General features: G+C 46.0%; 4 protein-coding genes across 6 annotated transcripts; 1 reads left to right on the top strand and 3 right to left on the bottom strand.

The window, feature by feature from the left end:
• Positions 1-114: 114 nt before the first annotated feature.
• LOC6593795 (alpha-N-acetylglucosaminidase) lies at positions 115-3,235 on the bottom strand. Its single transcript, XM_002018679.2, has 2 exons — positions 2,890-3,235; positions 115-2,826 (listed from the first exon to the last, which is right to left on the bottom strand). Exons 1-2 carry the CDS (start codon positions 3,115-3,117, stop codon positions 751-753), a joined length of 2,304 nt encoding a protein of 767 aa, XP_002018715.1. The 5' UTR covers positions 3,118-3,235; the 3' UTR covers positions 115-750.
• A 728-nt stretch (positions 3,236-3,963) lies between these two features.
• LOC6593796 (fibroblast growth factor receptor substrate 2) lies at positions 3,964-6,386 on the bottom strand. Its single transcript, XM_002018680.2, has 2 exons — positions 6,114-6,386; positions 3,964-6,053 (listed from the first exon to the last, which is right to left on the bottom strand). Exon 2 carries the CDS (start codon positions 6,040-6,042, stop codon positions 4,624-4,626), a length of 1,419 nt encoding a protein of 472 aa, XP_002018716.1. The 5' UTR covers positions 6,043-6,053; positions 6,114-6,386; the 3' UTR covers positions 3,964-4,623.
• A 1,221-nt stretch (positions 6,387-7,607) lies between these two features.
• Positions 7,608-21,350, top strand: LOC6593797 (myristoylated alanine-rich C-kinase substrate). Of its 3 annotated transcripts, none has more exons than XM_002018681.2 (6): positions 7,608-7,724; positions 17,815-18,042; positions 18,113-18,529; positions 18,599-19,141; positions 19,379-20,212; positions 21,209-21,350. In XM_002018681.2, the coding sequence occupies exons 2-6, from the start codon at positions 17,854-17,856 to the stop codon at positions 21,284-21,286; spliced, it is 2,061 nt and encodes a 686-aa protein (XP_002018717.1). In that variant the 5' UTR covers positions 7,608-7,724; positions 17,815-17,853; the 3' UTR covers positions 21,287-21,350. The 3 variants fall into 3 exon arrangements, with proteins under 3 accessions (XP_002018717.1, XP_026842971.1, XP_026842970.1); XM_026987169.1 differs by lacking the exon at positions 7,608-7,724 and adding an exon at positions 12,046-12,272; XM_026987170.1 differs by lacking the exon at positions 19,379-20,212.
• Positions 21,351-22,092: 742 nt separating this feature from the next.
• On the bottom strand, positions 22,093-24,302 carry LOC6593798 (protein gurken). The gene is made up of 4 exons (XM_002018682.2): positions 24,144-24,302; positions 23,712-24,015; positions 22,920-23,594; positions 22,093-22,849 (listed from the first exon to the last, which is right to left on the bottom strand). Exons 2-4 carry the CDS (start codon positions 23,779-23,781, stop codon positions 22,644-22,646), a joined length of 951 nt encoding a protein of 316 aa, XP_002018718.2. The 5' UTR covers positions 23,782-24,015; positions 24,144-24,302; the 3' UTR covers positions 22,093-22,643.
• Between the last annotated feature and the right edge of the window lie 18 nt (positions 24,303-24,320).

Here is a 24,320-nt window from a genome sequence, read left to right as displayed (position 1 = left end):
GTGAGAAATAGAACTAAAACGCAATTACCCCAAAACACACACACACAGAGATATAAAATACAGATACACAAGAAGAAAAAACAAAAAAAAAAAAACCAGAAAAAAACAAAAGAGTAACCATAGAAATGCGTATTAATGATCATGTTTAAATTTTTACATAATTAGTTTGTACATTAATTTAAATAAAAATCAATTAAAACTACATTTATGTATGATGCAAATCCAGGATGTGCACGTTTTTCAATATCTTCAGAGAGCACAAGACTACAATTCAATCTCTTCGGAGCGCAATCTCTAAAAGAGACCTGGACGAGATAGAGAAAGATCATTAAGAATGTCATTTTCAAGCTTCAAGCCATGATGAAGTTATACAAGTAGGTTCGCAGACTCTCTTTTCGGGTCTTATTTTACGCTCAGAGAGAGGGAAAACCGAGTCTGAGCAAAACAAGACCCGAAATTAGAGCGCCTTGCGGTTGCGGACCACCTTGAATAATGTCATCATGCCTCAAGCTATTCAAGTCGAGTCAAAGCCTCTCTCTAATACTCCTTGGAACGCATCTAGGAATTTGTATTCATCTGGACCTGGACTTGAGAGAGAAAGCTCATTTAGACTAAATAAGACTCTCCTCTCATATTTCCAAATAATTTCAGTTAGTTAAGCTTCTACTTCAAAATCTCATTAAATCGTGAACAAATAATTATTGAATATATTTTTTTGTATTAAATAAATGGTTGAAATATTTCAAGTGTTCATTGGACACCCAACTTGAGGTTTACAGATATGCGATTGTTGTGCAGAAATTGCGTGTCCCTCAGGTATTCCTTCCACCTCTCGTAGATATTCTGGGAGATAAACCAAGTATTGCCCATGGGCTCCACTGGGTAAACATCAGACTTGTTGCTGAACGGCAACTCCACCTCCTGCGACACACGGAGCTTGAAGGCGGTGCTATTGAATGTCCGATTCGAGTGCAGAGCCAGAGTCACATCGTCCAGAAAGAGTGCCCAACGCGGCCTGTAGTAATCCAAAACGAGACCACTCCACTGCTTGCATGCGTAGTCCAGGATCTGGCCATCTGGTCCCCACGCCGTAATCTGGTTGCGGGCATTGAACTCAAAATTTGGCTTGTCCGCAGCGTTGGGAGCTGCTCGCTGGGCATCCGCCAGCCAGGTGCCCAATAGGAAATTCGAGCCGCTGGCCAGGATGTGCTCCAAGTCGCCGAAAAGCTGCAGCAGCTTGGAGCCCAGGTACTCGAAGCGTGCCACCTGCCGCTTTCGATAGGCCGACTTCAGATTAACGTACAACTGATCGGCGCTGATCTGCAAATACTGCCTCGTAATGTCCACTAGATCGTGTTCATAGATCGCATACTTGTCATCTTCTAGGGGTATGATGGCCCGCGATGACAGCAGCAACTTCCAAGCCTCCAGCACATCGGAGGCGTTGTACCAGGTGAAGGGATCCAGATTGAGTGCCGGCCGCCGTGTCACCGTGTATCCTCCTCGCATTTTCTGCAGCCCGCGGAAGGAGTAAACGCTGCGCCTCAGCAGCTGCCAGGCCTGCTGCAGACCCTCATCATCCACGCCATAGCGTGTCCGTGCAAAGTGCTTGAACCAGCTGTCCAAATCCAAGGGAAGCTCACTCCAACCCCGCTCCAGGACAAGCGAATACATCACATAGTTCTGGCCAATGCCCTCCGGTGTGATGCCAACGCCAACGATGCTGCTGTTGGGCATGCGCCGTGCCGCCTCAATGCCGTTGTTGACCAAATCGGCAGACCCGAACATGCCCAGGGTGCCGCCAAAGTTGTGTAGCATGCACCACACGAACGGCTGGCCGTAGTAGGAGTCGGTGCGCTGGTACTGGGGGAATTGCTCGCTCTGCAGATCCAGGACGATCAGGCGACCAATGGGCACCGCGGTCAGAAAGGCCTCCATCATGGCGTCCGTCCAGTAGATGTTCTTCACAAACATCCAGCCCTGCAGCAGCCACACAGCCTCCGGATCAACACTCCTCATGGAGTTGTGTATCGCCGCGGCCGTAGATCGCATGTAATCGGGCTCTGCCACCGGTGGCTGAAGTTCGTTAAAGGGATCGCAGAAGAAGATGTGATTGGAGCCGTAGCGCTGAACCACGCGCCGCAGGAAGAGTGCGGCCACCAGGTCAAAGATAGGATCGAGTGGGTCGACAAACAGCCCACAGCAGTAGGGATCTGGAAAACTATTCCATCGCTCTACCTCTGTGTAGTTTCCATTCGGATAGATTCGACGCATTGCCGTGGGCAGATGACCAGCAAAAGCAGGCAAAGCTACGCTTATTCCCAAGTCTCGCTGGGCACGCAGGATATGCTGCTGCAGTAGTTCCTGAAGGCGCTGATACTCAGGTTTAAGGGGTCCGCCCCAGCCGCGAATGTTGCCCATACGCTGCCACGCCTGAAAAGCTGGTCCAGCTAGATGGGCCTCGATCTCTGCGCCGCTGAGTCCCAGCTGAGTGTACACATCCTGCCACACGGCCTCCTGGACGGGGGCTATGGTCAAACTGATGCCCATCATGGCCATCCAGTCGATGTGCCGTCTCCACTGCTCGAATCCCCACCAGGCGAAACTGTAGCTCCAGGTGCACACATTCTGGTGGTACAATATGGTTGTTGATGTTGAACGGATGGTGACATTGGGCAGTTGCAGGTTCGTCGGTAATTCGATGCGCATCTTGAACCAGTCCACATCACGCTCCAGCACGTACTTCAGATAATGATGGAAGCCCTTGCACACGGACACGCCATCCCAGCCAGCTATAAGAATCTGCCCGCTGTCCAGCATGCTAATCTGCTCGCAAAAGGAGATTCCATCTCTGGATCATCTGCAGTCTTCAATGATGGTAACGCTCACCTGAAAGCTGCGAAAATCCAAGATTCGGCTGACTTCCACCAAAAAAAGCTGAGAGGACCGCGGACCGATCACTCTCTGGATCACCGCTCGAGCCGCCTCCTCTTGCACATCCGGTAGAGTGTCGGGGGCCAAGTGCAAGGCCAGCTCAGGTCCCATGCCAAGGCCAAGGCCAAGGCTTAGGAAAACCTTGGCTAGAATGGCCAAGGCCAGAATCCATAATTTCTGCATTTGTTCTTGATCACGATCGGAGCAACTCCAGATTTTTTAATGCCAGCGCTCGGTACAAAAACAATTGAATGACTTTCGGTCGGGAAGAAATACTCTCTGAAACTGCGTGGAGAGGGAGGAGTGAAATTGAGAGTAAGTGTAATTGCGGTTGAGAGCTCTTCTTATCGCAAGTTAAAGTACTCAGATGCTGATTGCCATTGAGTGATATGGTCTCTCTTGCTCAACTTGATTCTAGTAACGGTGCTTCTGACTGCATCAGTGCAGTGTACATAAATAAAAGGTGTGTTTTTTCCACTCGAACTCTTTTAGCACGAACTCGGTCTTACTCGCGATTATAAATTTGATATTTTCCCCATTTTAAACCGCTAAAATCCTGGTTCTTACACGATTCCAAAAAATATCAATATACTATTTTTGTCTATTGATGCCAGAGTGCTTTTATGCATGCATCAATACGTATGGGGTTTCTATGTCAGATCAAAAAATCAGAAAACGCGTAAATAAAAGGGTGATAAATAGGAGATATAGCTTGATTAAAATAAAAAGTTTATAAATAAAATATACAAATTGCAGCTTTTACACAGAGCTACAAGGTGACGTCCGTGGAATATTGGATCTTGAAGGTTTCGAAGACATGACCATTGATGATGTGCAAGAGTTGCTTGAAGCAGACAAATGAATTTAAAATTTGATATTAATATCTTACAGCCCCTATTAATTTTGAATTTGTTTTTCCTTTTTTTGGAAATTTAATTTTTTAATGATATGAATGATAAATATAAAGTAACTTTTTGGTTATTTTGAAATGGAATGGCAGTCTTCCGTAATAAAAATACACAAAATGAAACCAGTTACAAGGTCCTTTCGTTTTATTGCACAAATTCGTCTTAGACACTAACAATAATAATATTTGATGTATGGATGTTGTATGCAACTGCAAAAAACTGTTTATGTGTGTATAATACCTAACAACTCGAATAACAATTTGGCGATATATATAAAAATTATAAACTCACAGCTGACAATGCAATGTGGCGATGCTTTCTGACTCTTTTTTTTTTTTTTTTGGCAACAAAAAAGAAAACTACAAAAGCGTTTCCCCCATACCCACAACAATTCTTGCACGTGCTTAAAAACTACAACTTACACATGTACAATATACAATATACATACAAATTAAATGTTAAAAGCCTTTCTGTCCTGTTTTGTCTACGATTAATTTGCATAAAATATCCAAATGACTAGCTCTAAACAGCCCGTTATGTCTAAATACCACTATATAAATACATATTAAGTACGTATGCAAGTCATGTGTGTGACTGAAACAACCTGCTGGTTACCATTTGTGTCTAGGTACCATTATATATAATGAGAGTGGGACAACACACCCCCTTGACCACTATTTAATATACCTTGGGGTAGTGCTTTGCTCAGGGAAAACAAATCTTTCCTTTTTCCCTTTGGCTTGGCGTTGATAAAATTCGTTGTGCCCGTGCCTGCCGCTGCTCATTCGCTGATCGAGTAGGCTTTTCGGATGCATTTGCTGTGCCGCGTGATCCTCAACTCCTCGGCCTCGTGCGGCGGATGATGGCGAAGCTCCGGTAGCTCCGTCGATGACTTGTTCAGCGCATACGTTCGTATAAAGTCAATGGTGGAGTAACCCTGTGTCGTGGATGACTCTACTGCTGCTTTGGTTGCTTGCTTACTCGTCGCAGTGTCTACCATATCCATGGTTACCGCTGCACTGGACACACTGTTCAGGCTATGGGACTGTGGCGGCGGCATGGCCACATCCAGCATAGAGCTGGCCTCGGGCGTCACTGGCGCTGTTTTTGCCTGTGCCAAAGATTCGGCTGTGGTCACAGTGACCAAGGAGAGACCGCTGCCAAAGCCATTATACATCCTGGGTGAGCACTGGCTAACGGGGCTGCGCGGCTGATCCAGATCAAGGACTATATAGTTCACACCACTGAAGTTGCCCGCCAGACTGGTGGGCGTGGCAGGCTCGGAGGACTCTCGGCTAACCTCTCTTGGCGGCAGCGGCGGCAACAGCGGAAGTTCCAAGCGGTTTACGTTCTCGTAGCAGCGCTCAGTGCTTGGATCGAAGAGGGGCGTCTCTACATTGGCATACATGTGCACACCCTCGACGGGAGTCACGGGTGCTGGTGGTGGTGCCGTCTCCAGCGGCGGCATATCCAGTGTTCGGCGACGCATGCTCAGCCTGCTGGGCGGCGTGTCCTTGCTGGCGGGCAAGCCCCCAGTGGAGGGTCCTCCATCTTTGCAGCAATCTGGGATGGCCCTCAGTGGCTGGTCGAGATAAACATTGGTCTGGGCATTGGCGTACGTCGTGAAGGGCAGAACGGGCGAGTGGAGACTTTGAGACTCCTCGAGCTGTACTGTGGACTCAGTTGGCATCTGGAAGGAGGCATTGGCATTGGCAGATTCTGGCAGAGAGCTTCCAAGATTTCGGGCGATTGGGGCTGGCTCCAAATAGTTGTTGCTGTGTGGACTCGCATCCGTCCGGCCCATCAGCACGGACACCGAGTGCGCCGAGTTGATTCTCTCGCGCTCCCCCTGGGCAAAGGCGTCCGTGTTGACCGCATTGATGTAGCGCTGGAACATCGGATACAGTTGTTCGGCATTGTTCACACGAAACGTGTAAATGCCGGGACCGGACATGCAGCGTCGCCCAGCCTCAAATGAAAAGAGATCCGCATTGAGTCCGTATCGACGAAGGTGTTGCAGGGCCCACACAATCGGCTCGCAGCCAGGCGTAAGAAAAATCAATTCACGCGGGGTTAGTTCCAGGTAACCGCTGCGGATGATGGGCGTACCGGGACTGGGCTGCAGGTGAGCCACCCGCACCCGGAAGACGTTGTCGTGGCGCAGCTCATTCAGTTTGTTGGTGCTGGTGATGCAGCCCATTTCGGCGGCTCCTAAATTAAAGATGAAAGATGAGTGTCGACTCTTTTTAGTGTGGATATAGTGATAAATACCGGGATGGGTTGATTCGCCTCGTTACGCCTCCGGCTCCAGGTCCGGGTCTTATCTCAGCAGGCATCAGAGCCTACGCAAGTAGATAACACTTCTTTGGCACCACCCGCCCAGCACACCACCTCACGGCCCTCTTGCTGCTGGCCAGCTTTTGGGGCTTGTTATCGCTGCTTTTGGCTTTTCCGCAGAACATCAGCTGAATCCTCTGCTTATTACCTGTTATGCCATATGTTTATTGTTGCTATTTGTGGGCGGACTGAATAGTGTTTTGGGAAAGAAGTATAATACAACTTTGCTTTTGCGACTTTTTCCATTCGTTAACAGAGCTCTGTTAAATCGCGAAGCGGCAACACTAACGCGTTGAAAAACATACTCTAACAGAAGGGGTACTCTCTAATCGGCGTAAGAAAAAGATTCAGTAAATACTTGTTCGATGCTATTATATCCGATCATAGACAGGGAACGATTTAACGAAGATGATATAACTTGAAGAACTTTAGCGCAGTCGAACTATATGACACCTGCACTCCACCTGATGTCTTTTCATGTCATCAAAGCATCATATTACTTATGTTTCAAAGAGGCTTAGAAAACAGAATTTTAACATTTATTAATGGAAACAGGGTATACAGACGTCCATTCACTCTATAAAAATGTTCATGATATGTAGGAAATGTGTAGTAACCATGTAGGTATATTTTTAAGTGAATCGGTTAGAGCCGCGACATGGGCAACATTGGCATACCTAGGGAAATGGATATTACAGAATTGAGAAAATGTTTGTCATCATCCCAGGCTCCAATGAAGGCAACGGAGCTTACAGAGCCCAAGAAAGAGTATCGGGATCAGGATGTATTGCATGAATATGTCTAAGACAGTTTAAAACAGTTCTGAAAACAGAATTCAACGAAATAGGGTATAAAAATGTCTATACTCCGTTTGATAAGCAATAAGTCACCAGCGACATTGGAGTGACAAAATTGCGACTGTTTTTTGTTTAAACCTTGTCTTTAAAGTATTTAATCTTGTAGAAAATGTATTTATCCATTGTATAAAATTGTGTGTTCAGGTATGGAAGTTCTAGCTAGCCACTAATATCAAATCGAATATCAAAATCGAGGAATACAGTTTCCAATCCAATCCTTGACGGAGGACAATTTACCCATTGAAACCAAGCGGCTATTGTTGTTGCGGCACTAAAATTAAGTCAAATAGCAGGAAAACAAGCCAGTCAAGTAGAAAATTGATTCATTAATCGGTTAAAATTGTGCGGGTAAGGTTGAGAGTTCTATTTAGCTAGTAATCTTCGACGGAATATCAAAAACGAGGAATATGCATGATGGGACTTTGATAAAGCGTCAGTATATTTACGGTATATTTTGAAACTGTGACGTATTTTCGGTATATATCTGAGGGTCTGACCGTATATCCTATGGAGAATCCCGCGGTCACACTAATGCAGACATTTTTTATTTGTGGAGCGCGCAACAGAGAAACGAGAAACCGAACCGAAACGGAAAGAAAGCAAAGAGAGCGAGCTGCGAACAGTTTAACATTATTCGCAGAGAAACGAAAGAACAAAGTGCGTGTGTTTAGCTAGACTATTGAGCCAGGTAAATTACAATTTCAGTAATCATTTCATCAAACAATGCTTCCCAACCCGACGACAAGCAAACATTTTTTGAAAAACCAAGCCATGCAGTCTGCCTATATGTGTATGTGTGCGTGTGTAAGTGGTACTTTTGAAATTCTCTATACCCGCTTTTGTGCTCCGCGTCTGTGTACAGGATTAAGTTGTGTGTGTCCGAATAAAGAAATATTTAAATTATATTAAATGTTAAGTGCCGAGTCTGAAATAATACATGTTTCTCTCAATATTGGCACAAGTGTCGTCCGTCTCGAGACGCACACAGACAGTGGCGACGCGGCAGACGCCGACGCACACTTATACACATGCAGGCATACAAAGTCAGGAAAAAAGGACGCCATGCACGTTGGCTTAGTGTGCGTGTGCGAGTGGCTCAAGAAAAGCATGAAATTAAACATGTCTATCATTAAATTTGTTTAAATTCTGCTCCAAAAATAGACGAAAGCCGGTCTTCCTTTGTTACTATGGCACCCACCCCACCGTGGATGCCCTTTAAATTTTGCTACTTTTGAGCGTTTTTCACAGTTTTTTGGGTGTGCCGCCTTCGAAGCGTCGGCGTTGCCACCACGTTGGCGTCTCTAGCAGACAACAGGCAGGCCCATGCCGGTGGGGCTTGTATCCGTTTTGCTCTCTCGCTGGCTCTCTATACTCTCTCTTTCCGACTCCACTCGCTCTCTGTTGCCTGTTTTTGCGCTCTATGCCGCTTATCAACTTTCTTCCTTTGCGTGCTTCACTTATCCTTTACGCTTTGTGCTGTACCCACACACACACTCATACAGTCACGCACGCCTGCCTTTTCCTTTGTGCGTATGCATGTGTATGTGTATGTATCTGCCTGTGTATTCGCTTCGCCTTGTTGCCTTGACTTGACTTCTTTTTCATTGTCGTTGTCTTGCCTTGCCTTGCCGTGGAGTTGGTGTGTGGGGGATGGGGGAATCGTGTTCTTTGTTTGCACTGCACGCCTGATTACACTTGCTAACATGTTTTTCGGACACGGCTGCCGCCACATCCTTGTGCAAGGTGCAGTCGACTGAAATTTGTTGTCCAGTGTTGACTGTTATTTGACGGAAGTCGATCTCCCCTTCACAGCAGCTCCGCTCCTCCGTATTGCGTCTCGGTTTAGGTTTACACGCTCCGAGATTATCGATACACCGCTGTCGCAGTCGTCGTCGCCGCTGGCGTCGCTGACTGAGGATCGTCTTTTTATTTATTCTACAGTTTTGTTACGAAAAATTGCGTCGCATTTTTGCAGCGCCAGCAGTCGTCACTCATCAGACGGCTGCCAGCCACCGCCCTACTGGCGTCGTCGCCTACATGCCCAGCCCGCGTATGGGTATGCTAACCCCGCCCCACCGCTCACTCGATGCACTTGTGTTGGTAAGAGTGCAATTGTGTGTGCGTGTCGGTCCTTCACTGTCGTAGTCGTCGTCGTCCACACAGGGAGTGGGTGTATCGAAGAAGAAGACCTTTGATTGTCATTGCAATCGCTGGGATGTATTTTTATACCCTGGCAGAGGAGAGGCCCATTATAATTAGGCTCAGGAGTTTGGCATGCCAGAGAAGACCCTTTATATGGAGAGTACAATTATTCGATAGAATGACTAATGTCTATGAAAAATAAGGTTCTGCTTTGAAGGAGACCTTTTTAACTACCCGGATCTGATCACGGTGATCTGCAAAGTGCCCCTGAATCCAACCTTTCATACCTTTATAATAGAGTTGTACAACTTTTATAGGAACGTTATTCAAGATTTCTCCTTATCGATTTCAAGTGTAGATTATCCTACTCGTTATATGAAATGTATTTATTTTGGGTAAAGTTTCAGAGTTTCAGGTAACATTTTTCCTCCGAATCGCTCTAGGTTTTGTCTGAGGAGGATCCAAATGAGACGCGTCGTGCGGTTTTGTTGAAGTCGTTTCAAATTACATATTTGCTGGCCCCTCAAGCCGGGAGAATGATTGAATTGTTGGTAAATTTGTTAACGTTTGCTCAAACTCGAGTAAACATTCAGAGCGGTACGGTATGGGGAGATAGGGTGGGGAGCGGCAGCAAATAAACCGTCCCGTGAATTGTGGGTCGTCATCAAGTGCGAATTGCGGTTAACGTAGACCGATCGCACAATTGGCCTGGCTTCTAATCTCTCAGTGCAGGTTCCTTTATTAAGAATGGGGTTAACGACTTAAAGATACCTAAGACATTAACTTTTATCAGACAGTGTGATAGATATTACCAGAAATATTAAATTCGTTGATTTTCGTTGACCCCAATGTTTGTTTTCGCCAGCTCTCAGAAGGCTCTAACCCTGGGAAACAATGCCAAAATTTTAAAGAGTTCAAAAATCCTTTCTCTAAAGAATATACCCTTTGATCAGTACGAGTACGGGGTGTGAATATTGCGGGCGGCATTGATAAGCACCAGCGGCGAGAGCAGTGACAGCAGGCAGCAGCAGAACAGCAGAGCGTAAACAGAAATTGAAATTGAAGCGAAACAAAACAGAAAACCACAAAAATGAAATACTACGCCAAAAGCTTAAATTTAAATGGGGAACCGAGTGGATTGGAGTGTGAGAGGGGGAGCGGGAGGGGGAAGAGAAGAGAAGAGATCAGCAGCAGCAAATTGGATCGCATCGGATCCCAGGGCCGCTTATCTGTTCCTCCATCGCTTTTGTTTATTCTTGTTGCTGGTTTTTGCTGTTTTTGCGATTGATTTTCGTTTGGATTACAAATATTTTTCTATTTCTGTTGATTTGGCATTAAAACAATTGAGATTTAAGTTCTTGGCTTCTCATTCGCGGCCATGCCAAATGCCTCGTAAAAAAATATGCAGAGCGGCAATTATGGTTTTTTTTTTCGTATGGTGGTATGGGGGTATGGGAACATTCCTGGGGAATTACGACTTGTAGTTGGCCTCAAGTGGTGGTATAGTAGGATCCAATTTTCAAATAAAGAAAAACGGAATGGAGAATGAAAATCCACTGCTGCCGCCTACAGGCGATTGCCTCCGCAACAACATCTTTCACACAGATGTTTGCATATATTTAAACGAGAGAGAGAGAAATTTACCCTTGTGTGTGGTTCTTCTCTGTAGTCGTATGTCGGTGACAAGAGACTTTTCAACACTTTGGCTCAGGCTCCGCACTCCTCAGTTGAGCTTCGGACTTTGTGCTTGCTCACATTTGCATATGTATGTGAGTGAGTGAGTGTCTTTGAATACTTCCTTTTGAAGAAAAAACTTGAATTGATCGTCTTGGCGATACGATAAAAATCTCATCACACTTTTTCTATAGTTCGTTTCGATATTCCATTAATCTCCAATATGGAACATGTAACTGTAATTCTTTCTGGAAGATATCCATCACTCGCATGGAAGAGTTCTCCCTCTCTCACTCTCTGCGGGCAATGCCCAAGAAATAGCCAGTGATATCCTCAATTAGTGTACCCCCACAATTGTTGCTGGAATCTTTATGCCTGTGTGTGTGTTTGTGTATAACACACAATTACTTTCCCATCCGAAGCGATAATTAAATAACAATACCAGAAATCCGTTCAATGTTACACCATAAAACCAGAACAGCAGCAGGAGGGGGGAAATGGTACAGAATTTCGGTGATTCTTCACGCCTGCCTCCCTTTCTCGCATTGGGCCAACAACAATAGCGCATGCATCCAAGCATGCATCTGTGTCTGTATGTGTGAAAATGTATGCACACTTATGCATATGGTTTATGCCCGCTTTGTGGCTGCTGCTGTTATTCTGCCACTGCGGCCTGCGTCTGGAGTGGACTGCGCTGGCATGTGGGGTCATTGTGTATGGAGAGCAGGCATGAATGGCAGCGGCATCAGCAGCAGCAGCAAAATAAAGCAATAAAGCATACGCATTGACGCCGCCAAGGCTCATTAGTTTGTTATTGACTAAGGCTGGGTCACGGGAAGGGGAACGGGAGCGGGAACGGCAGAACAGAAAGAAGGAGAGAAAGACCTTTTGCCTTTATCGGTTACTGATGATGATGATGGTCAATGCATGTGTAAATGTCTTTGCCCGCCCGCATTTTAGCTACTGCTACTTCTGACGCTGCTCTGTCGATGACGACGGTGACTCCTCTGCCAGCGCTTCCGGCAAGCGTCGCTCTGCCTGCGGCCAGCCACTGCTGCTGCTGCTGCTGCTCTTTGTCTGCTTCTGCTTCTGTTGACTTCGCTGTCGAGTTTTGGTTGAGTGCAACAGAAGTTGCTCCCCATTGATCGAGCCAGTCGTCGTTTGTCGCTTGACTTAACGGTTCGTATTTACTTGCAACGCGCTTGCTCTCCCGGGTAAAACTCTGTGCCTCTTTCTCAGCGCCTATTCATCCGCCATTAAAATTGTGCGCTCTTGGGAAGTTCTAGTTGATAAAAAAAAATTAAAAACAGAAAATTGAAGTGCGACAGCTAAACGGTTTAATTAAGAAAGCACTCTCACTAGATAAGTGCAGACACAGGAGAGCGAGCCTTTCAATAGGAGACCACCCGTGGCTGGCTGAGTAAGTACCGGAAGCAGAAGAAGAAGAAGCAGAAGGCAGAGGCATAGCAGTTACCGCTACACTATGAATTATGCATTAAAAAGACGTTTACAACCAGACAAAGACAGACTCGAAGAGTTCCCCCTGTGAATTTCTAATCAGAAAAGTGCGGGCGCGCGCGCCACTTGCGACAACTCACTCAATCCCATGCTCCTCTACATCCACACTCTACTCATTTTGTTGGGAATGCTAATTCTAAGACCGACGAGGCGACTAATTGGCCCGTTGCTGCCATTCTTGTTTGTTACTACTTTTTAATACACAACTTACAATTGTCGCACGCTTCGGAGTTTTAATTAACCGCAACGAGAGAGAGAAACTAGCAAAAGAAAAAAGAGTTGTAAGTAGTGAGAGCGAGAGAGAGAGAGAGAGAGAGAACAAGAAGAGAGCCCAAACGAACCGGTTTGCTGGACTTGCAGCCAGAGCCCACCTTCTTGTTTTTTTGTTGTTGCTGATTTCTGATTTACTTTATGTTCGTGTATCCTTTCGTCTACAGTGGTGTTCGAATGAGCGTGGGCAGGCGACAAATTTATTGGCACTTATTCTCCGTCTTTCTCGCTCCCCCTCCCCATCATCATAGGTTTCTTATTTGAAAAGGAAGCAGCAAAGCTTTGAATATTCAAATATTTATTGTAATTATTTTCATCGGCCGGCCCACAGTAGTTGAGTGTGGAGTGAAGTGCGCGCTTTTTTTTGTATATACCCTACAGTCGTTTAGTTCAGAGGGTATATTGGTTTCACACCTTGAAATATCCACAATTTAAATCATTTTTGTGTTTCCATGCGCCTTTTCAAATGTAAATCATATAATTTTCATATTGAAAAGAACGCCATAGCGCGAGTATGGTATGTTTTAGTCGAAATACTGGGATATAGCGATATTGGTATTTCTTTGTTGTTCGTGTTATGTACTCTCGTATAAGGGGGTCTGACGGGCATTACACATTGTTGAAATATTTTCAAGAATTTGATGAGTGCGCGCACCCATACATGCGCCTACAAATAGCAACAATTCGTATGCTATTTGCGAAAAGAAGTTGTTGCCCTACACCAATACGTGTGCATATGAGAGACGTTCTCAACGAGCTCATAAAATTTGATGGTTCTGGTGCTGATGATTTTATGCGTTTTGGGTCTCATTATAGTTTGTATCTGTTGCTGTGTGTCCGTGTCTGTGCGATTGTCTGTTTTGATAGTTTTTGAATGGCATGCCGAAGGGGAAGAAGATATTTTCAAGTGCGTCTAATTTTACGATCGATGCCCCTTTCTACTATTTCTTTTTTTTCCCTATGGATGGATTCTCCCTCTACACACACAAACACACAAAAACATGCGTGTGTGTATGCAGAGTGTGGCGGTAGAGTGGAGTACAAGAATATCTTGAAGATGGGAACGATGAAAACCGGCTAGATAAGCCGGTATCTAGCTGTCAGGCAGTGAAAACTTGACTAGAGCACGTCTACAATGTGGGGAAGGTAATGTTTGCCCAGATCACTCTGCGGAGTAGCTGTGTTTGTCTGAACGAAAGATATACTACTCGTACTATGTATCTTTAATACGCATGTACTAAAAAAACATGGATTGGGTACATGTGCACCGTGCACCCAGCCTAAATCACGTAGCACCCACTCTTAAGTTGAAATTCCCTTTTTTTTTTTTTGTTTTTGCTGTTCCGGAGCCTATTCTGAATCACTTGTATTGCTGATATGGGTGTTTTCTTTGTTTCTTATATGCACTCCGCTTCCCTCCCCTCTTCCTCTTCCCATTCGATTTATCAATTTAGTAATCGTGTTGTTCCTGTACCCAACCCACCGTTTCTTCGTTTTTCCCCCCACACACACATTTTCTACTTCCTCTCTATTATTATCACTATGTTCTACTGCAGATATCCGAGTAGCAGCGAATCAGTTTCTTTCTGGGAATACTTTACCGTTATTTATTTTTGGCCATGTGGAATGTATCATGTCATATCATATAAAAAAGGCGTGATGAAGGGTGCAGAGGGGAGGAGTGTGGAGTTTTAGTACCGTCAGAACATTCAAAATTGACCGGAAATGATAATTGAAAAAAATATAATTTCTCTTTTCTTTGGGTTCTCTTGACAACTACTGCGTGTGTGTGCGTATATGCGTGTATGCGAGTGGTGTGTATTGTACTTGTTACTAATTATGGAATGCATTCATTTTACGTATCATTTTCATTTTGCCACAACGCTCAATTCCTTCAGTACAGCACACACGAATACATCCACATCCAAGAGCAACAACAATTATATCCGGTGGTTACTTGAGACATTGTTGAGGCTCACTCAATGCTCTCTTTCACTGAGCTTCATTCTCTGCTCTTCTTGGATTTTTCGCGTGGATTTGGCAGTCGTCTTCTCTATACTCGTGTGCAATTTGTGTGAGAGTGAGCTTTTTTGCGTGGGTGGCTGTCGTCTCTTGATGACAATTAAAGTGGATTGCGACTACACACACACACACACACTCGCGCGCTTATGTAGAATGTATGCACAGATCAGTCGACTGCAGTTGCAGCAGCAGCAGCAGCTGCTGCTTGCATGATTGTGACTTAGGCGTGGCTTATCAGCAGCTTTCTTTCTGTTCTTATTGTTGGTATTGTTGTAGGTCTGTTTCTCCTACTTATTCGTACTTGAGCCTGTCCGGGGACTGATTGAAGAAAACTTTCCACTCAATTGAAGAGAGGCGGTGGCAGAGGCTGAGCTATTAACGATCGTTTTTGATTAGTTTATAAAAGTTCAATTGTGCGGCCCCAAGTGCGCATGCACTTAAATGGGGGGGCACTTTTCAATTTTAATTGTACAACAATGTGGCAGAGCCTGTGCCCTGCCACTGATCTTGCAAATGGAATGCCCATGCTCGCGCGCCTGCGCTTTGACATGCAGCCACAGATGGCAGACAAAGGGCAAGAGAGACAGAGAGAAAGAGACGTGAAATTAATGTTTGACCAGTTAAGAGGATGGGAGGACAGCCGACCGGCCGGCTAGACAGCCAACCCAGAGATACACAGTCACTCAGCCGGCACATTCCAGTACAATCAATTTAATTTACGGCGCATCTCTCTAACTGTACAACGAGGGAGAGTGCGAGAGAGGGAGTGAGTGCAAGAGTAAGAGTAGGAGTGATGCACAACAGCTTGAAGTGTCAAAATTGATGGGCAGCGCAGAGAATTGAAACCCAGACTCGCACTCACACACACAAACGCACATACACACTAACATTCATGGAAGCAGAGGCGCTTTGTGTAGCCGCTGCTGCTGCTGCTTCATTGTTGATAAATGCGCTTTTATTTATAGACTGCGGCTGCTGTTAGCTTCGCTTCTGCTCTGCTCTCTTCGTTTTCCTTTGTCAGAGGTGTGGCGGTGGAGGCTTACAAACCGAGTGCGTGTGAAAGCATGTTTGGGTGTGTTGGTGTGAGAGTGAGTGCGGCATGTCAAAAGTCATGTCCAAATTGAATTAAACTAATAAAATGAAAAAAGAAACAAGACAATACTTCAAGGGAGGGTGGCCTCTTAAACGAAGGCTACCGTCGAGCTCAAAGTTTATGATACTCTATCTCTTTCTCTCTCTCGTGGTAGCTTTACGATTAATGTAGTTGTCAAGATTGGACGAAGGATGAACAGCCTAGGGTTAATGCATAACTTTCCCTCGTTCTAGCAGCGCTTCTATTGCAGCCCAACATATTTTCGGACCGTACTCAATTATTTTCACACGCCCCCGCATTTGTCGGACGCTTTCCGCAGCGGCAGAAAGACGGAAGCAGCGGCAGAGAGACAACTACATCGTTGGCATGGCAACGTGCGATGACCAGACCCGATCCCCGTTGCGTTACGTTCCCTTAAAGCTTGCGCTGCTGCTGCAGGAAAACCAACAATGGCCACAACCCTCTGCCGCAGCTGCTGTTCTGCTTCTGCCCTCGGCCTCTGCCGCTGCCTCTGCCAGTCGCTCACTCGATGTCCTTTTTCGCCTTGATGCGTCATGCGCTCAAGTTTACTTACGCTTTTATGTTATTACCTTACACAGTACCTGGCTGATGGTAGACGGGGGGTTGTATTACGTTTTGCGTGTGTGTGTGTGTGTTTTTGCAGGCATATTTCGGCAATTACTCATCAACTTTGTTGTTTTTGTTGTTTGAATAGGCAAGGAATTAATTTTCCCTCTTTCTGCCTCTCTCTTTCGGCGCGAGCATCAAATTTTAACTGTCTAGTGTTCTGGTTCTCTGGTGCTATCGCTGTCATCGAAATACGTAACTGAATTGCTGTTGCGTTGTCGTTGGGTTCACTGAACCTCCCCAGCCCCTTCCCCCATGAAACTTGATGTCTTGTTACGTATTTAAATTGACACAATGTGCATATGTGTGTGTGTCTACGAAGAGTACTGCATTGGTTTTTGGTCTATGCCTTTGACTCATTTCCACTAAACGTAGTTTAATGATGAGTGAGTCATTTATTAGTTCCCAGAGAATCTTTGCATATGGCGCCGCACGTGCTCTTGCGGATATGTGGAATGTATGGAGGAAGCTGCTGTTGCTGGGGAAGGGGAAAGGGCAGCAGAAACATCTGCTTTTGTCTTTCCGTGTGTGTGTGTTTGCACTAACTCAATTTTCACTCTCCCTCCCTCTCTCTCTGTCTCTCTCTCTTCATGTGTGCGTGTGTGGTTGGTAGTAGGTGTGTGGCGAAATTGCCGCCATATTTGTTGACTAACGGAACGACCAGTCCTACCTCCGTCCACCCCCCTACTATCGTGTTGTACCTTTTTTGCCTTACAACCCCTAAAAAATGCAAACTTTTTGTGTCTCTCCCCTGCCCCTCCCCTCTCTCTCTCTCTCCGCTCTTTCTGTACTGCACTGAACTCTCTTTAAATGCTCCCTTTGCAACGGTTTCGGTTTCATTCCCCTTGGCAAATTACGGATACCCTCTCACAGGGTAATTACATGTTATTATGCAAATGGAGACTTGGCTAATTCAGCCTTTAGTTGCTCGTGGCAAAGTAAGGGTATATCAGATTCGTTGCCGCAAAAGTGAACTTTAATTTCATTTTTGTGTGTAATTCGATTTTCTTCAAAAGTGACGCATTGCATGCCATCCCTCCCCCTGTCAGATACCGTTGTTTCATACAAATTTCCCAGTATACGAGATTAAAAAAAAAAACAGCCTTCAAGTGTGTGCCGCATGATTCATGAGACGTCGCCGAATCGTTTACGATTGCGACGGTTAGTTGCTCTGCTTTTCCGTAATTGCATTATTAAATGGGCTTGACCGGATCAAAGATAAGCCATGAGCTACACCCAGACTGGTCCTTAATGAGATCATCGAATTTAGAACGGAACGAAATGAAACGATCAATCGATCGAGGAGTCGATTGGATAGCTGTGTAAATGTCAAGTGTATAAATAAGAATAGAGGCAAATTTAAAAATAAATAATGCGTACACTCGTAGTACTATAACTAAACCATTTCCCATTTTCTTTTCGGCGTTTACAGTTTACAGGAAGGAACAGATAAAAGAGGAAAAGCAGCAACATGGGTAAAGCTCAGAGCAAGCGTTCGATCGACATCACCACCGATCCCAAGAAGGTCGCCGAGGGGGATGCGGTAGCGGGAAAGGTAGAAAAGATCGAGGATCCCGACCAGAAGGCGGCCGCGCCGGCAGTGAATGGTGATGCGGCCACGCCCAAGGAGTCGGCTGGTGAGGAAGGAGCGGCCGGCGAGGTAAGTGAATGCTGGATGCATACCAATGTGAGCCAGTCCGCTAATTCCCTTGCATCTATCCATTCACTAGAAAAAGGAGTCTGAAGAGCACTCGGAGAACGATAAAGATCTGACCACCGAGAAGAGTACAGCCGCAGCAGGTGAGGGCGCCTCTGGAGATGTGGCAGCGGCCGAAACGCCGAAAAGCGATGCCTCCCCAGAGGGCTCGTCTCCCAAGGAGGCAGCCGCCGGCGAGGATATCTCCCCCTTGGCAGACGAGAGCATCAAGTCCAAGTCCAAGAAGGATAAGGTAAAAAAGAAGTGGTCCTTCCGCAGCATCTCGTTTGGCAAGAAGGACAAACAAAAGCCAGCCAAGTCCGAGGAGCCCGTCTCCCCGACATCGGCCACAACATCACCGACCACGGCTGAGGCAGCAGCTCCTGCCGCCGCCGCCGAGCCAGCGGCCACAACAAACGGAGAAGCCGAGCAGCCCGCAGCAGCAGCAGAGGTAAGTGAACTACAGAGTGGACTTTCGTGAGGAAATGTGTCTAATCCGCGTTGTTATTATGATTATCAGAATGCCAGCGGTGCGCCTGCCACTGAGACCACGTCCAAGGATGAAGCAAAGCCCGCTGAAAATGGTTCGGCGACCGAGCAGGAGAAACAGGCCAACGGAGAGGGGGAGAAGGCGGCGCCATCGCCAGCATCAACAGTCGTTGAAGCGGAAAAGCCCAAGACCGCTGAAGAACCAATCACTGCCACTGTCACTGCCACCACCACCGAGACGAATGTTGTTGCCGCCGCCGCAGTCGCCACCACCACCGAAGAAGCCGTCAAGGAGAGGCAGCCAGAGCCCGCCGAGGTTGTGACCAATGGCCATGGAGGAGCTGCAGCTGCCGGCGAGGCGCTGACCAATGGCGATAGCAATGGTCTGTCCGACTCACCCGTAACTGAGGCAGCAGCAGCCGAGAACATTCCAAGCAGCGTTGATGTGGAGCCACACCAGAATGGCACAAACGGTGTCTCTTCCGGCAGTGCCACGCCACCGCCCACACCCGTTGCCGTCACTGCCGCCGAGTCCTCTGAGGCCGAACAGATCAAGAACAAGTCGCAAATTGAGGTAAACCCCACCACCAACACAGACACCACCACCACCACTTTCAACTCCTCCAACGCACAACACAACAACAACACTGTAAATACAAGTACAAAAACAACAACCGAAAACGAAACCGAAACCACAGAGAACACCACAACAACTACAACCACTACAAAAACCACCTATGAGACCGAGACTGTTGTAGCAGCCGCAGAGTTAGTTCAGACCCAAACAATCCTAACCAATACGATCCTCCAGGCAGCAGAAGCAGCAGAAGAAGAAGCTCAAGTCGTTGAGGCAATCATTCAAGCGGTTAGTAGCGAGGTGGAGGGCGATGCCGATTCCGAGGGATTCGTTGTTGTTGACCCCGAAACCGAAACTGAATCCAAAACTGAACCCGAATCAGCACTTGAGTCCCCCACTGAGCCAGAGACACGTGAAGCTGTTGTTCCCGTTTCCCCTGTAGCCGAAATTCCAGTCGATACAGAGTCTGTTTCAGAGCCCAGCTCTGTTCCTGCCACAGCCATTGACGATGTAGTTGTTGAGGTGCGAAACAGCAGTCCGCCACCGTTGCCCAAGTCGCCGCCACCCTCCCGTGTCTCTGCGTTTGTCCTAGCCGAGGATGCAATCGACGAGCCAGAACAGACGCAGACACAGGCTCAGGCACAGGCCTCACCGACTGAGGCAGAACGCTCTGAAATTGAGAAGCAGGCCATCAGCATTGTGGATGAAATAACCGAACAGGCAGCCGATATTGTGACCGAAGACCAAAAAGATAAGCTCGCAGAGGAGGAACTAGAACAGCTGGTGTCCTCCCCAGCGATCGTCGTCGAGGAAACAATCGAAATCGCATCTTCCACGTCCATAGATGGTAATGAAGTGCCAGCCGAGCCGACACCAGCGGATGATGATGATGAAGAGAGCGAGCCGAGAGCGCCAGAACAGGAGCAAATCGTTGAATCACAAAGCGATGACGACAGTATTGTCGATAACATCATCAGCGATCAGGCTGCTACGCTCATCACTAAAATTGGGGAACTGCCACAGGTGGATGTCCGAGTGGACGAAGCAGAGGAAGAGAGCAACAACAAGGTGAATAGCAAACGTCCATCGTGAGCCATTTGCGCATACATGGTTGGAGCCAATCACTCACCCAGCCGCTCAGCGAGCTCTTCACGTTCTCCTCTTTGCTTTCTGTCTCTCTTCTGTGTGTCCTACTCCCCCATTTGCATCCACATACAATCAGTTGTTGTTAGTGGTATTCCAGTAAATGTTGATGATTTGAAAAGCAAAAAATATTCAACAAATTAATGATCGTACAAGTTCAAAAGCATTTGTAGGAATACCACAAATTATAATGCGCGCTTTGTTGCCGTAGTTAAATGTAGTTCATTTAGTGTTGACATTGATTGATTTTGATGATGGTTTACCCCATTGTGCATGAGAATCTTTGGTGATGTAACCTCCTTCCCCCGGAATGATGTACTACTAAATCAGGGTATAACAAACAGAGTGTTAAATGTATTTTGGGTGGGGACTGCTGCATTTTGGCGATAACAATAAAAATAAATCCAACCACATATGAAATTGCATTCATCCTAATCCTGTTACACGCAAACACACACACACACAAACATCTACACAAACCACCAACACACACACACTGGCAAACACACAAGCGACAAATCCCTCCTCGCCCATATACAAATAACTCTCTGTTCCCCTCATCTGTTTGGCTGCCGTAACTCCTGCGCTCTCTCTGTCTCTGTCTCTGTCTCTCTCTCTCTCTCTCACTAAACACACACCAGACCATACACAACTGTACCTACATTGATATAATTGTTGTACACCCAAAAATCGCTTACATTAATTAATATTGATTCATTTTTTGGTAACATTTTGTTTTGTTGTTGCGTTGGCTGTGTGTCGATGGAGGATCCTCTTTGCTCCTCGTCGTCATATACTTTCTCCTTAATTGTTGTTGTTGTGCTTTAAGTTTTTTCCCACTTTGTTTGCCTAAAACACACACAAAAACAAACCATCCATTTCTATGAATATATCTAATTCCGACATTTCTATATTTGCCAGGATATCGCCAAGGATCTGAAGGAGAAGAATGCCGCGGCAGACCAGACAACACAGGAACTGCCCGTTACATGCGAATAATCCTACTCATAATTATTATATATAATATTACATATTATTAAAACAGAAAACCAACAAAAAAAAACAAAACAAAAGAAATAAGAAAGCAACAACAAAACGATACAAGAAACAAAAGAACGCAAAGTAAAAACAAAAACAACAATTACAAGATAAACGAGAGAGAGAACAAACAAAAAAACAAAACAAAAGTAAAAATACATTTTTTAACATTTACATATTTTAATAATTTTTGTACGAACTTCATATCCCTAATCCAAGATAAAGTCAGAGTTGCACTTGACACACACACACACACACCAACCACACCCACACCCACCAATAGACGCGGCAGCCACTGTTCCGTGTTGGTGCATCTGAATTCCATCAAAGGGGGGTTTCCCTACCCCCAGTTAATGGGAATAAATTCGCCTCATTCGCACACACCTCCCTCCCATACACACCCAAACGCATACACACGTATACTCGTACTCCCCTCACGCCCACACACGCGCATACATACCATTCTCATATTGAAGATCTTGATAGAAGGAGAAAACAACACCACCATACAACCATACAACAATCCATACGCGAAACGATGATAATGATGAATGTGAGGAGAATTTTTTGAATAATTTCTACTATACATTTAACTGTAAGTTCGAAGAAATTTGTAAAGAATTTTTGGACGAAATATTGGATAAAATATATATTATAAAATATAAACACCCAACAGCGTGCTTCACTGCCAGTCCCCCAGACCAGATACAGGGCAAAGCGGACCAAAATCAGGGCTGAAACAAAAAATAAAAGGAAACACAGTCGAGAACGTTTTTTGGTTGTCCCGTTTCGAGTCCCATTTCTCTTTAATGCACTACTACAAAAAAAATACGTTTCTCCATACAATACGATTTGGATGTAACAGAGTGTTACGGAAAGAAATAGTTGTGCGGTAACTGGAGGAGTAGGCGCTAAGATTATCTCCTAAGTACATTCTAAATATTTCGTTATGGTTAATTTAACGTACGTAGCGTAACGTAACGTAACAAAATGTTACCACAAAAACAAACTACAAAAGCTCCAACGAAAGCTTCAAAAGCGAAACAAATGAGAAAAAAATATGAGAATTACTAATGTGTGCGTCTTTTGCAACTAAATAGAAAATCCTACTAAGTATACTAAATGTATTCAATAAATTAAAGCGTTAACTTTGCGTTGCGCAACGTAAAGATATGGTCATAGAGTCCTACCATCTACAAAATATTCGAGTATTGTGAAACCAAAGTCGTTTCCAAATCAACAAAAATTTGCCCAACTGGCAAAAATAATAATACAAAAACGCCGCATAAAGTTGGCAGCCCCCGCTTTCGGGGCTGGCTCAACATCTGACAAAAAACCGTTGCTTGTGCAAGTGTAGTTGTTGCTGCTTCCGGCGGTACTCGGGCGCATTGCGGAGCATGAATACGGCCGCAAACAGCACGTAGATCGTCGATAGAAGGATGAGCATGGGAAAGGAGAAGACGATGCGCGCCATTCGGATCTTCGGGTGTGCCTCTAGTGCCGGCGGGGCCTTCACATAGTCCCCTGCAAAACGGAAGAAGAAATGCTGGCTAGAATAGAGTAGTGTTTCCCGCCCACTGGGTCTCAGTCTCACCATTCCAGTTCTTGAACTCGCATCGTTGTCCGTCATAGCCGTCTGCGCAGAGGCACGAGTAAAGACTTTGGTTACCGAGCGGATACCGGAAGCAGTTGCCGCCATTCAGGCAGAAGCTCGTCTTGAAGGAGTCTCTACAGGGCAGCATGATGATCTCGGCCGTATCTTTGACCTTGTCCGGTGGGATTGTAGTCGAGAGCGTGGCCCTCGTACTGGGCGAGCTGTCATCGGGTGGCGGTTCGCCCGTGTGAGTCACTGTACTGAGTGTCGTTGTCTCCGTGGTACCATCTGTTTTTGTGGTGCTCTCGCCAGCTAGCGAAGAGTCTGTACTGCTGGCAGGAGGCTCTGCTGTTGGCTGCTCTCCCAGTAGCTGTTCTTCCAGCATGGGTTCCACTGAAGCTTCTTCAACCGTGTTGGGTAAGAGCTCCCCGTCTTCATCCTCTCGTGGATCTGGTGGCACTTCGCGGACCGTGGCCTGCAACTGCTGCTGCTGCTGCTGCTCCTCTTGCTGTTGCTGCTGCAGCTCCATCTGGTTGACCAGCTGGACCACATGCTCCTCGATCTGCTGCTGCAGCTCGTGAGCATGCTCGTGCATATGGTTGTGAAAATTGTGCTGATGCTGCACAATTTTCAGCGTGTGCTCGCGGAGTAGTAGAATTCGGCTCGAACAACAATCTGCAAAGAAAGAGCAAGAGAGTGGAAGTGCAGTCTGGCAGCCTCTTGATTGCAATTGCACTGATACGGCAGCGACTTGACAGGTTTGGGCAGCGCGGCATTTGTTGTTGCGCTTACCTGTGACGACGACAACTGTTGAGAGCACGAAAATTACTTTGATTATGTGAATAAACGGAATTCGCATCATTGGAAGACGCCCCAAGGCGTTTCGAAGGTCTGTGTTTTGTGTGAAGGTGCTGCTCGACGGGTAAGTGGGAAAGGGGTTGGTTGGACTTGTCCAGAAAGAGATCTAAGGATCGAGCGGCGGCGTGTGGGCCGCGAATACAATTTGGCGTCGTCGCAACAGCATCCGAAACATATTCGTACTACACATTTGCATCTCAGGCAGACACTTGGCTGTGGGCAGCGTTTGTGGCTTTTACTGCAAAATAAAAATAGAACATTTTAGCGCCCGCCTCACATTTTCTGTCACACGATCACAAACACAGCGACACACCAAACACACACACACACACATGGAGGGGGCGGGCTTATTATAGAACCACGTACTGGAGAAACAATGTCGCATTGAAAAGCCTTTAGAAATATATTATTCATGAATCATTATTCTGTACGAGTAGATATTTTGAAAAGAACTAAATTTAATAGGCCGCGGCACAGCGCGGGAAGCGAGCTCCTTCTCTGTTTTTCAGAAGTTGTTCCGCGAACGTTGGAAAAGAGACTAAA

The sequence above is a fragment of the Drosophila persimilis genome, unplaced genomic scaffold (assembly GCF_003286085.1).
Source record: "Drosophila persimilis strain 14011-0111.01,24,50 unplaced genomic scaffold, DperRS2 tig00000124-arrow-pilon, whole genome shotgun sequence".
Classification (NCBI taxonomy): domain Eukaryota; kingdom Metazoa; phylum Arthropoda; class Insecta; order Diptera; family Drosophilidae; genus Drosophila; species Drosophila persimilis.
This window is presented reverse-complemented; position numbering and strand designations above follow the sequence as displayed.

What these genes read in the sequence shown, in the direction of transcription:
- LOC6593795 (XM_002018679.2), bottom strand. Translation starts at nt 3,117, where the DNA reads ATGCAGAAATTATGGATTCTGGCCTTGGCCATTCTAGCCAAGGTTTTC. An exon ending in TGGATTTTCGCAGCTTTCAG is followed by an intron (nt 2,827 to 2,889) that starts GTGAGCGTTACC and finishes TTTTGCGAGCAG; the next exon opens with ATTAGCATGCTGGACAGCGG.
- LOC6593796 (XM_002018680.2), bottom strand. Translation starts at nt 6,042, where the DNA reads ATGGGCTGCATCACCAGCACCAACAAACTGAATGAGCTGCGCCACGAC.
- LOC6593797 (XM_002018681.2), top strand. Translation starts at nt 17,854, where the DNA reads ATGGGTAAAGCTCAGAGCAAGCGTTCGATCGACATCACCACCGATCCC. An exon ending in AGCCCGCAGCAGCAGCAGAG is followed by an intron (nt 18,530 to 18,598) that starts GTAAGTGAACTA and finishes TATGATTATCAG; the next exon opens with AATGCCAGCGGTGCGCCTGC. An exon ending in AGGAAGAGAGCAACAACAAG is followed by an intron (nt 20,213 to 21,208) that starts GTGAATAGCAAA and finishes TATATTTGCCAG; the next exon opens with GATATCGCCAAGGATCTGAA.
- LOC6593798 (XM_002018682.2), bottom strand. Translation starts at nt 23,781, where the DNA reads ATGATGCGAATTCCGTTTATTCACATAATCAAAGTAATTTTCGTGCTC. An exon ending in AACAGTTGTCGTCGTCACAG is followed by an intron (nt 23,595 to 23,711) that starts GTAAGCGCAACA and finishes CTTTCTTTGCAG; the next exon opens with ATTGTTGTTCGAGCCGAATT. An exon ending in CGAGTTCAAGAACTGGAATG is followed by an intron (nt 22,850 to 22,919) that starts GTGAGACTGAGA and finishes TCCGTTTTGCAG; the next exon opens with GGGACTATGTGAAGGCCCCG.